We start from the raw sequence: 13,222 nt of genomic DNA on the forward strand, positions 1-13,222 counted from the left end.
TCAAAACATTCCACAGTGAGGCCAAGGACCCGGAACTGACAGGACAGGGACTTTGAGGTGCCTTCTGGAGTAGGTGTGAGTTCCCTGAGGCATCCTTACTTTTCACTGGGTCCCCGCTGGCTGGCACTGGGGTACAGATATCTGTGAGTGCTGCAGAATGTTCTCTGCAAACCAGTCAACCAGTGCAGAGTCACACAGAGTCAAGCTCCAGGCAGCTGAGCACTGGTCACAGTTGGCAAACCCACATACTTCTGGGAACAGAGCAGGTCACAGGACCAACTGCAAGAAGGATTTGGGGTGGGCAGGAAAGGAATTAGGGGTGTCCTCATACAAACACTTCAACTCAACAGGGAGACTCTCTGGTCTTAGATTATGTACAGACTGTTCGGTCATTCTGTTTGTTAATCTTCTGTGGCTCATGGATGTCTTTGCAATATGGAATGATTTACCCCAAAAAAATGCGTCAACCCCCACACACATGCGAGTTTGAGATTCACAGATTTCCCCAAAGCCCACCCATCGATCCCCCGGGATGCACAGACCACACGCCAAGAACCCAGCTTCGCACATCCTTTGTGAGATCCCGTTTTCTTTTCATACATACATTTTTGACCATGCCTGGTCTGGAGATAACATTTTCAATATAGAAATATCAAACGTGACATAAGTGAAATCTAGCAATGTCACAAAGTTTAGTATAAGGATATGACAAATTTCTGATTTGTGATTATAAATTATCTCCAGACAATCCATAAGAGTTGACAGGGAAGAGTAAGGAAACGGGAGATTTCTCCCTCAGAGATTTCTGGGGACCTCCCGAGTCTCACACGGAGTACTGAAAGAGATTCAGGCTCAGGCTGCAGACCTGTGGGGCACCCTCCAGGATGCTGGCCGCCCCCCCGAGGCCATCCTGGGACACAAGATTCATCAACACACAGGCAAACAGAACAGCTGTCCGTCTTCACCTCCTTCTCTACACTAATCCAAGAGACAGCAGGCTGCCTACATTCAATATGCCCTTGTTGGCCAGGCACAGTGGCTCACACCTGTAATCCCAACACTTCAGGCCCCCCACTTCAAAGCATCAGAGGTCAAGGTGGGCAAATCACTTGAGCCCAGGAGTTCGAGATCAGCCTGAGCAACATGGTAAAACCTCACCTCCACTAAAAATACAAAAATAAGGTAGGCATGGTGGTGCACGCCTGTAGTCCCAGCTGCTCAGGAGGCTGAGGCAGGAGGATGACTTGAGCCCGGGAGGTAGAGACTGCAGTAAGCTGAACCGTGCCACTGCACCCCAGCCTAGGTGAAGAGTGAGACCCTGTCTCAAAAAGACAAAACAAAACAAACATGCCTCCCTTATATTACTGTGTGCTAACCAGATAAGTAGAAAATGCTGATCCCGACAGCTGTCCCTTATGTGCTTAACGCCGTCAAATCAGTAATGGGGCGCGGGGGAGGGGAGGGGGACAGGGACCTGTGCTCTAACCTCATACATGTGAAGTCTCTGCAGTATTTCCACAAACAGAGACAAAATCCTTGTATAAATCCATCCAACAGTAAAACACCGCAGAAAGAGTGGCAAATCTTCATGGCATCTAAAATGAAGACATGTACCAGTAGTTTAATAATTTGCTTAATTTGTTATAAGACAATAATAAGAAGTGACAAAGACTGAATTCCTATCTTTTAAAAAGATACATTCTAAATAACTTTCACTTGTGTACAATTTTCTACACCACAAACCTACATTCTCACAGCCAGCTGCCACGCCCTAGGTCACTCAGACAGTGGAGTGAGATGAGAACTAGTCATTCTAAACCAGGGTCAGCAAACTCCGGCCCACAGCCAAACCCAGGGCCTGCCACCTGATTTTCTAGGTCCTGCAAACTAAGAATGGTTGTTACGTTTTTAAATTGTTAAAATAAATCCAAGAGAATAATACACTTTGGTAGACGAAAATTATATGGAAACCCAAATTCCAATGTCCACAAATGAAGTTAACTGGAACACGGCCAGGTTCATTCATTTGCATACATACTTCTTGTGGCTGCTTTTGCACTACAACAGCAGAGTAAATTTGGTGCCACAGAGACCATAGGGCCTGCAAAGCCTAAAATATTCACTATGTGACCTTTCACAGAAGTTCATCAACCTCTGTTTCTAGTAATCTAACTTCCTGTGATTTTTAAGTCAGTATTATTTCTTTATAATTATACAGTTGACTTCTGGACAACACAGGTTTAACCTGCACGGCTCCACTTACATGTGGATTTTCTTCTGCCCCTGCTACCCCTGAGGCAGCAAGACCAACCCCTCCTCCTCCTCCTCCTCTGCAGCCTACTCATTGTAAAGACAACAAGGATGAAGGCCTTCATGATGATCCACTTCCACTGAATGAACAGTGAGTATGTTTTCTCTTCCTTATGATTTTCTTTTTTTTTTTGAGATGGAGTCTCGCTCTGTCACCCAGGCTGAAGTGCAGTGGCGCAATCTCGGCTCATGCAATCTCTGTCTCCCAAGTTCATGTGATTCTCCTGCCTGAGCCTTCTGAGTAGCTGGGATTACAGGCACTTGCCACAACACCCAGCTAATTATTGTATTTTTAGTAGAGACAAGGTTTCACCATGTTGGCCAGGCTAGTCTCGAACTCCTGACCCACCTCGGCCTCCCAAAGTGCTGGGATTACAGGCATGAGCCACCACGTCCAGCCCCTTATTTTTTATTTATTTTATTTATTTATTTATTTTTTTGAGACAGAGTTTTGCTCATTGCCCAGACTGGAGTGCAAGGGCGTGATCTCACCACAACCTCTGACTCCTGGGTTCAAGCTATTCTCCTGCCTCAGCCTCCTGAGTAGCTGGGATTACAGGCAGGTGCCACCAGGCCCGGCTAATTTTGTATTTTTAGTAGAGATGAAGTTTCTCTCTGTTGGTCAGGCTGGTCTCGAACTCCTGACCTCAGGTGATCCACCCGCCTCAGTCTCCCAGAGTGCTGGGATTATAGGTGTGAGCCACCGTGCCGGCCCCCTTATAATTTTTCTAATCACATATTCTTTTCCCTAGCTTACTTTATTATAAGAATACAGCATATAATACATATAACATATCCAATGTGTGTTAATTGACTATGTAATCGGTAGGGCTTCCAGTCAACAGTAAGCTATTAATTAAGTAGTGCGGAAGTCAAATGTTACATACAGATTCCTGACTGTCTGAGGGGTCGGTACCCCAACCCCTGTGTTATTCAAGGGTCAACTGTATATCCTAAATGATTTTTTGAAAGTGGCATCTGAAAATACTAATTTTTCTCATCACTATCTAACAACAAAGGAAAAAATGTCTTAACAAAGATTGAAGATGTTTACCATTTTCAAACAAAATAAAAGATCAAGTGCTGTGTACCTGGAACTCTGAAGTTGGCTTGAGCTGTCTTTTGCAGAGTTTGTAACACCTACTTGAATGTCCTTCAGAAGAACACACCTACCGTGCTTCCCACATTCGTCCTGCTGCTGGTTTCCCTCACGTTTCAGTTCAGCTCACCAGTACTCAGGGAGGCCAACACCCCTACAGACGGCATGCGACAAGCCAAGTATGGGGTTGGCATGTGTGTTGCCCAGGGGTCTGAGTTATATCAAATTCACTTTAAACCTTCAGGCATTTCCTTCTATGGCACACAGCACTTTCACTCTAGGCAAAGCGGGTACAAAATTCAATTGCACAGCTGGTTTAACCACAGAGCAAAAGGAGTATATTCTCCACGATGAAAACTACTGTAAGTGTTTGGAACAATCTGGTCAATGTATAAATTTTGGCAGGCACCTAGAAAAACTCTCACCTCAGAGAAGGGTGGTTTTTCAGTCTGTTCCAATCCCTTTTTGCACACTGAGCGAGCTCCTTAGCTTCTTCCCAGTTCCCATTGGCCATCGCGGAAGAAATGTCACTCAGCATGTGCGTGGCTGCTGCATATCTGGAGGAAAATGCCATCCAAGTTCCAGATAAGAATAAGCATTCCCATAGAATGACCACATCCTAGCCAGCGGATCTCACTCTGAAAGGCAGAAGTGTGTTTTTTCAAATATGAGGGCCACTTAAATTTTATTCTAGTAATAATTTATCCTAACTACATCACTAGAGTGGCCCAGAACTGATACAGAAAGCCCAACTGGAAAGATAAAAACATTTATGCTGTATCATTACATAACATGTTCCATTCTAGAAAGGTGATACGGATCAGCTCATCCTTCCTGATTTTGGCGCTCATCTATTCACTCATTCAACAATGTGACAGCAAACATGTAAGCGACATCAGAATTACAGTCAGATGTAGATCTGATAATTTAATCATTTACAATAAGAGCCAGCCAGAGGGATGCTGCCCAAGCTAAAAGGATTACCTGGAATATTTCAAAATAACTAAGGGATGCTCTTTGGGAGATAGCAATGCTGAAATGTTACAACTTAGCTTAAGAAAGACAATTTTTCATCGCTCCTTTAGCTACCAAAACACAAAGACATTTGACGAGCAAATTCTGTTAACACTTTGAGTACATGTTCATTGTATTTTGGTCTCATATCCAAAAGAAAAGCCTAAAGCACACAATATCAGTATGTACAAACACTGTAAAGTAAGAGTAAAGAAACTGCCTCCAAATGTCAAATTTTGCTCACAAATTCTTAGATCTAATTCTTTTATAATATGCTGCTCATTCAGTTCCATGGCTTCAAACACTGTCCATATTCCAGTGACTCTCAAAATGTTGACTTTTTCCAGGCCAGACCCATTCCCTGAGCTCCTGACGGCAAGTCCAATGCCACACACGACAGCTTCAACCAAACAGCTGAAGAGCACCCCACAGACTGACGCCTCCAGCACCAATCCCCCTCACTGGATGGCGCTCCACCCAAGGCAAAACACCAGAGCCATCCTTGATCCACTCCTCTCCTTCTCGCCCACATCAGGATCAAGTCTTGTCTTTTCTGCTTCCAAACTGCCTCACACACATTCACTTCTCTCCACTGCCGCTGCCACCAACCCAGTCCTGGCCACCCCCACATCTTAGCCAGGGGTCTCCTGAGTTCCTCCAACTCGCAAGCTCTTTCCTGCCTCAGGACCTGTGCACACACTGTCTCGCGGCCGGGACGCAGGCACCCAGACCCTGACACGGCTACCTCATTCTCATCCTCAAGTCCTACTTCAAATGTCACCTCTCCAGGGCCACTCTGTCCATAAAGAACTTCTCCAGCCTGCCTCTCAATTATCACAGCACTTCTCACACACGTGAAATACTGTTTATTTTCTATCTCCCCGGGGAAACACAGCCCCATGACGGCTGAGGCCCTCTCTTGTTCACTGCTACAACCCCTAACCGAGTCACATAATAGGTACCCAACACTCATTTGTACTGAATGAATGAGAACAATTTTAAAAGGACAAATTATCGCAAGTACAGAGGGAGAGAACAAGGGTTGCCTGGCCAGGTACCACATTACCAGATATTGTATACTATTACCTTTCCAGAAGTCAGTCAAATCCAGTTTCATTCACATGTTAAGGTCCTCTGCTTAACCAAGGGAGTTTTCATTATTTTTATTATTTACAGCACACTTACTTTCTAGAAAGAATATGAGATGCTTTTTGAACTTGTCAACCGTGGTTTTGTCATAGAACTTGGGTATAACATTGATAATGACAATTAAAATAATAATGAACATGTAGTAGGCATTCCTCATAGGCCAGGCTCTAAGCACTTCCCATTCACCCCACCCATGTCTATAAAAATATACTATTATTCTCCCCATTTGACAGATGAGGAAACTGAGGCACGGGGTGGGTTCACAGTTCATTGGTATAGAAACTGGAACTTGGCTTCAGAGTATACATTCTCACAAGCCAGAAAAACATAAAGCCAATAAAAACAAAAAAGGTAAAGAAGATATGAGACAACTGAAAACAGGGTAAGAAGAAATAGTCTTATTAGAGACTTTAACTAAAAAAGTTATTCCAATTGAACACAAATAAGATACTGAGCTTCCTGACAGCTAAGGTAAAATGGGCAAAATCAGATTATACCGACGCTGCTGTGATCCAAAAATTTCAGTAACTTACTTCTTAAAGCACATGGCTTTCCTAGAAACACTTCAAGGACTTTCCTAAAAGCAAATATCAGAATCAATTTTGGTTAAATTTGAGTCAGAAATCCAAATCAAGAATCAAAAGTGACATTTGAGGAAATCCAAATTAATTGTTTTTATCAAAGGTTTTTTTTTAAGGAAATCCAAATTTTTTTTCTGTAAGACCTACACTATTCTTTCTTTTCAAAACCTGCTTTTTAATACTGTAATCCCATTATTTCACATCTATTATTATTCTTAATTAACATAAAATTGCACATATTTATGTGGCACAGTATGATACTTCAATGCATATATGCAATGTATAATGATCAAATTAGGGTAATTAGCATATCCAGCACCTCAAACTTTTCTAAAAATGTTTTAGAGATGGAGTCTCATTATGTTGCCTAGGCTAGTCCTGAATTTCTGGACTCAACTGACCCTCCTGCCCAGCCTCCCAAGTGGCTACAAATATAGGCATGTGTTGCCATACCAGGCATTACCTCAAACATTTATCATTTCTTTGTGTTGGGAATATTCTAAATCCATTCTTCTATTTAAAAATACATAATAAACTGTTGTTATAGTCATCCTACACTGCTACAGAACAACAGAACTTATTCCCTCTATCTAGCTGCACTTTTGTATCTGTTAACCAACCTTTCCCTGTCCCCCTCCCCTCTATCCTTCCCAGCCTCTGGTAACCACTATTCTACTCTCTACTTCTGTAAGATCCACTTTTTTACCTCCCACATATCAGTGAGAACATGCAGTATTTGTCTTTCTGTGCCTGGCTTATTTCACATAACATAATGTCCTCTAAGCTCATCCATGTTGCCACCATGAGAGAATTTCATTCTTTTTTATGGCTCAGTGGTACTCCATTGTGTATATGTACCACATTGTTTTAATCCATTCATCCACTGATGGACACTTAGATTGATTCCACATCTTGGCTATTGTGAATAGACTGCAATAAACATAGGAATACAGATATTTCTTCAATATACTGATTTCTTTCCCTTTGAGTATATACCCAGTAGTGGGATTGGTGGATCACATGGTATTCCTTTTAGTTCAGAAACTATTTTTATTGGACAAACCAAATTTTCACTAAATCCATGTGCCAATATAAATTAGTGAAAATTTCTAATTTATCATCTGTATATCTAATTATCATATGTATGATATACAGTATACAAGTCATTAATAGCTTTACCTAAAGTGTTATTAATAAGAAAACATTCATCTTCAGTCTTGTTCATACCAACAACATATTCATAAGCCAAGTCTGTTAAAATGTCTGTGTCAAAAAATACAGGCCGAGGGCGGTAGCTCATGTCTATAATCCCAGCACTTTGAGAGGCCAAGGTGGGCGGACTGCTTGAGTCCAGGAATTTGAGACCAGCCCGGGCAACATGGTGAAACCCCATCTCTACCAAAAAAATACAAAAATTAGCTGAGTGTGCTGGCATGTGCCTGTGGTCCCAGCTACTTGGGAGGCTGAGGTAGGAGGATCACTTGGGCCCAGGAGGTTGAGGCTACAGTGAGCCATGATCATGCCACCACACGCCAGCCTGGGCGAAATCCTGTCTTAAATTAAAACAAACAAACAAACAAAAAATACTCCCTTCCAAAGGTACTTGGAAACATAAACCAGAGAAAGTTTTTGTAGTTCTAATTCAAAATTCCTTGGGTTTTGGCAACCATAATCTCAGCACACTTCTACATTTTCCCTATAGTCATAGAAATGTATACAAGTGGGGCAAAAAATGATTAAAAACTGTTTTGGCTGTGGACTTAATGTTTCTACTTTGGCTGGAAAAAATAATAAAACCTTTTACTATATTGTGAAATACACAGATAGATATTATAGTGAGCTAACATCATCTTACCTGATAAGATCATCTCTGTCTTGGAAGATTTGGGTCTTCCGATTGATGGTGTAAATAGGAAACTCCATTCGGCCAAGGTTGACCAACAGGACCGTTGAAAGCTGTCCCTGACCTCCACAAGCGGCATCTTCATCTTCCATGGAGTCGGTCAACGAAAACAGTAGCAAGATTCGGGAAAACACAGCCCTGGGGCCTTTACAGATTCGTATTGACTGTCCAGCTAAGGCTTTGGCTCTGAAAAATGTACAATGTAGAAACAACTTTTAGCTTTTTAAGCATTTGGATGTCAGATTTTACAAATTATTTTCATCTAAAATAAAGACAAATGACATTCACTATTTTAAATACTGGAGCATTACTTAACTGCTCTGGGACTGAGAGCTCACCCAGGGATACACAGGAGTAAATGAATGTACATCTCCAAATGGTTCCACCCATGGTTTGGCTCCATACAAGTGCTTCCTTCCTCGGCCACACAGTAGGATGGGGTTTACCCTGGTCATGAGTGCTTCACATACTAGGAAATCTTTCAGAAAAGTATTACCTAGTCAACATGAAGCAATTCTCAATTTTTTATTCAAGTGATGATTTAGATTAAATAATGGTATTTCTTTAAAATGTCATTATCAAAGGCTCTGGGTAAAACATCAGATTTTGTGTACCAAGATGTGGTGTAAATGTATACACTACAGTTTGGTGCTGTTCTCTAGTGCGGCAGTCAACAACGCTTTTGGCACCAAGGAGTGGTTTCATGGAAGAGAATTTTTCCATGGACTGGGGTTGGGGGAGGTATTTCGGGATGAAACTGTTCCACTTCAGATCATCAGGCAATAGATCCTCATAAGGAATGCACAGCCTAGATCCCTCACATGCACAGTTCACAATAGGGTTCGCATTCCTGACAGGAGGCAAAGCTCAGGTGGTCATGCTGTCTGGCACACTGCTCACCTTCTGCTGTGTGGCCCAGCTCCTAACAGCCAATGGACAATTATCTGTCCCTGGCCTGGGGCTGCAGACCCCTGCTCTAGTGTACAGAATGGTCCAGCAGCATCTCTATTCTAGGATAACACTGGAGTGAATTCAGTTCCATTCTGGATGTCTGCAAGGTGGGCTTGGAGGTCTAAATTAAATCCAGGACCACGTGGGCCCTCTGACTCTAGCAGCTTAGACACCATCAATAGCAGGGTTTTTCAGCTTCAGCGCTACTGACATTTAGGCTAGATAATTCTTTGTTGTCAGGGGCTGTCCTGTCAATTACAAGATGCTCTGCAGTGTTCTGTCTCTGGCCTCTATTCACTAGATGCCATTAGCTTCATCACCTCCAGTACTGACAACTAAAAATGTCTCCAGATGATGCCAGATGCCCCCAATGAGAACCACTGGCCTAATAAAAGATGTCACACCCTCCTGGTGCAGAAGCTACTAAATCAAAAGCAGCACTGCATCCCTGAGGGTGTGGGAGACATGAGTGCCACCATCACGGAGTTGAAGGGGAAGAGATGGGATTCCTATTATACCACCACTGAACTGAGAGCCACTCATCTACAGACTGCCCCAAAGTACCCATTTCATCCACCTCCACGCAGAGTCCCAGGGATGCCCCCAGTGGACACAGCCTCCAGCCTGGAAATGGAAGCATTAAACACAGAAAACTAAGCAGTGACTCCTGCAAGGATTAAAAAAGCATAAATCATGTGCCTTTTTCTGTCTTTATTATAACAGCAGAGTAAGAGCACCAGGCAACTGCCCTGGCGTGGGGCTGGCAGGGACTCTGAAATTCCACTGCTGGGCTTTACATCAGAATGAAAAAATAAAGGACAACCTTAAAGGACAGTGGTTTTTACTAGAACTAAAACAGCCTTGAGGATTCTATTTTCCTACAAGTCCAAAGTCAGTGATAAAATACGTTCATCTTATTTATTTTAGCTGTTCTATGCTAAGTGTATATACCAAGAAAGGATTGCTAATTTTTTTTTTTTTTAAGATGGAGTCTTGCTCTGTCGCCCAGGCTGGAGTGCAGTGGCGCGATCTCAGCTCACTGCAACCTCTACCTCCCAGGTCAGGCAAGTCTCCTGCCTCAGCCCCCCAGGTAGCTGGGATTACAGCCACGTGCCACCACGCCAGGCTAATTTTTGTATTTTTAATAGAGACAGGGTTTCACCATATTGGCCAGGCTGGTCTTGAACTCCTGATCTTGTGATTCACCTGCCTCGGCCTCCCAAAGTACTGGGATTACAGGTGTGAGCCACTGTGCCCAGCCAGAGAGCTACTAATTTTAATGTTTACTTGCCTATAAAATATTATATATAAGGTTAACATCAAATACTTAAGAAATACAATTAAAGAAAGGACTTAGAAGACATTTAACATACCACACAGATGAGGATTCTATACTTCTCAAGTCAATTAATTAAAAATATGTGATTTATTAAAGTACTTTTCAAAAATCTGTAATATAAGCTTTTTTGAAGTGTTGGTTTAACATTTTTCTTAATAATGTCTGCCTTATTATACCTATGTTTCATTAAAGATTAGTATTTATAGCACCTTCCCAACAAAGATGGGCTCGTAACAACTGAAATATACAAAATAAATATAGAAAATAAATAACAACATCATTTTAAAGTGTTTTTCAAAAGCATCCTCTCATTTCATCCTCAATGACTCCAGAGTAGTGAATTCCCAGACTAAAGTTGCTATAGTTTGATTATACAAATAACAACGGCAAAAGAAATCAATTCTAAAAGTTTTTTTGTAATTTTCAACTGAAACAGGTCAAGGGCTTCTCAAGGACAAAAGAAGCCACTCACAGTGTTTGGTAAACTGTTATGTTTACACTCATGAAAACTTGCACATTAAGACTCCCTGATTATACTTTGTTTAGTAAACAAAAACTTTACTAAAATAAAAATTTGACTTAATAGTTTAGCCTAAAATCCTGTAAGAATCACTCAAAACTGTATTTTTCTCAGAAAATAAAATAATAGAATTTACCAAAGGCCCCATTGCCTTCCGATTTTTCTTGGTCATGGAAATTAACACAGTGTTATGACAAAAATTTTGAATAATAACCCACAAAGAATCCAGGCTATTGCAATTAAGACTTTTCCAGCCTTCTCAATCTAATTGCAACCGAAACATACAATTACAGTTAAATCAAGTATACAATCTACCGTAAGTTAGTATGCGCTATCAACATTTTAAATGGTTTTACTGTAACGATAGCCAACAAAACCTTTTTAAAATCACTGCACCAATTCCAGGCTTATTCTTGCCCCAAGTGCAGACTGAACGCTGTTTGGCCAATTTGAGAAAGGCGTCCACCAGCTGCTGTTTCTGTCCATTGGGATTCACCAAATGGAAGGTCTTGGCCAGGGATTTTAGTTCAGGAGCAGAAAGGAGTTCAAGCACTTCAGAGAGTTCTTGCAACTCAGATTCTGAAATGGTTAAAAAAAAAAAAAAGTTTTTTAACATTTTACTATTTTCTAGCTTAATTTCCCTTAGTTAGATGAAAATAAAATGAAATTCTACTAAGAAAATTTTAATTAGTTGGCCAAACCAATCATTAAATGTGGAATTACTAATATATTAATAATGCTATCATATCTCTTTAAAGGGTTATCGAATAATAGAATTTCTCACTAAAATCTAAAGGAAAATGTGACTAAAATAAAGACACACATGGATAGCCATTATGGTTTGGGCATCTCAATACTTGCTTGGAATATATACTCCCTGCCTTTCTCTTCACAAAACCCCTACAAAACGGGACCTCTCAAACCAGGTCAGAGAAACTGAGCATCAGCCCTCTTCTTCCCACAAGAGCCTCTCTTCCTCACTTGGCATTTGTAAGCCTGTTTGGCTATTGTGGGCCCCGACACCAACCTTGGCCTAGGAATTCGGCTCAGTCAGACTTCACTGGTCTTTGCCTTCAAGGCTTCACAGTTTAGGGCAGTGCCTTCTTCCTCCATTCAGCAAATATTTATTGGGTGTATACTGTCTGCCTGGTAATGTTCTAAGATCCCAGGCATGCTACAGTGAGAGAAATCCCATCCACAGGAGCTAGCCTCCCAGCATAATAATTACATGAATAGGCAAATTTATCAGGTGGTAATAACCGCTCTAAAGAAAAACACAACTTGGGGAGGCAAACCGAAGCTGGCAGGAGGCTGGCTGTATTTCACATTGTACAGTCAGGCAAACCTTTGACGAGGCGACACCATGCAGAGGTGAAGGAAAGGAGGACTCTGCCATGTGGCCACATGGTAGAAAGTGACCTGGGTGGAGGGAAAGTGCAAGGCTCTGGCACAGGAATGTGCTCATGCTGGTGAAGAACACTGAGGGCTGGGTGCCCGTGGCAGAGAGCGAGAGGGACAGCCAGAGCCAGGCCCCACAAGGCTGGAGCATGGGTGGGACTTGCACTTGACTGAGTGCCACAGTGAGCCACTAGAATCCTGGTTTTGTTGCTCATTTGAAGGTAAGTCGAGGCTCACCCACAGCAGTCACTTGGCATGCCTGTCAGACATACGAATTTATGGAATCTGCACATTTTCCAAGTTGGGTGGGGACTCAGTATCAAGTCCCCAGGTGACCCTGCTGACACGGATGTGTGTGGGAAGTGCTGCTCTGCAGAGGGTCCTGTGTCCCACCACTAACCGTTCACATCCAAACTCCTTCACTGAGCTTTTATGCCTTTCCCGCAGCCTTCCCCATCCCACCCCATTCAGCCCCGCCCTAACAATCACCCTAACACACTTCCTGCTCTCTTCGCTTCACCCCACTCACTGCTCCCCACAACAAACTCTGCCCCAAAGAAACCATCTGGCTGGTTTGCTTATTTTGGTCTAAAATGTCAGCAACTTGAACCGAAGGCTCATATTTCCCTTTCCTAATACAGTACAATTTTGTACCCAGTACATGGGTAGGTACTTAACGAATGCTACTGACAAGACAATGAAGGGTATCACTGCAGCAGATAGACTCTCCTTAGTGTTCACACAGGCTTAAAGCAATTCGACAATGCTTCAGGCAATCAGCATAATCGAAGAGCTGTATGTGTGTGAACGGGGTGGGGGACAGACGAAGTTCTCCAAGGCAATACTGGTTTCAAACAACCAGCTTTATTCTATCATAAAGACGAGGACTCTGACTAAGATGAGTCAAGTTCTTGCTGGAAGGAGAGTGCCAAGAAGGGATGTATTTTTTTTTTTTTTT

The 13,222-nt window shown here is 42.3% G+C and overlaps 1 protein-coding gene across 1 annotated transcript in view; it reads right to left on the reverse strand.

The window, feature by feature from the left end:
• The window catches only part of FAN1 (FANCD2/FANCI-associated nuclease 1), a 33,984-nt gene that overhangs the window by 15,752 nt on the left and 5,010 nt on the right, over positions 1-13,222 (reverse strand). Inside the window, exons 4-7 of the mRNA XM_011949251.1 lie at positions 11,244-11,445; positions 8,009-8,242; positions 3,835-3,966; positions 1,487-1,595 (exon numbers count right to left, since the gene is read on the reverse strand). Of these exons, the coding sequence (XP_011804641.1) occupies positions 1,487-1,595; positions 3,835-3,966; positions 8,009-8,242; positions 11,244-11,445 (677 nt within the window). The remainder of the gene's footprint in view (positions 1-1,486; positions 1,596-3,834; positions 3,967-8,008; positions 8,243-11,243; positions 11,446-13,222) is intronic.

The sequence above is a fragment of the Colobus angolensis genome, unplaced genomic scaffold, assembly GCF_000951035.1.
Source record: "Colobus angolensis palliatus isolate OR3802 unplaced genomic scaffold, Cang.pa_1.0 Scaffold294, whole genome shotgun sequence".
Lineage (NCBI taxonomy): Eukaryota > Metazoa > Chordata > Mammalia > Primates > Cercopithecidae > Colobus > Colobus angolensis.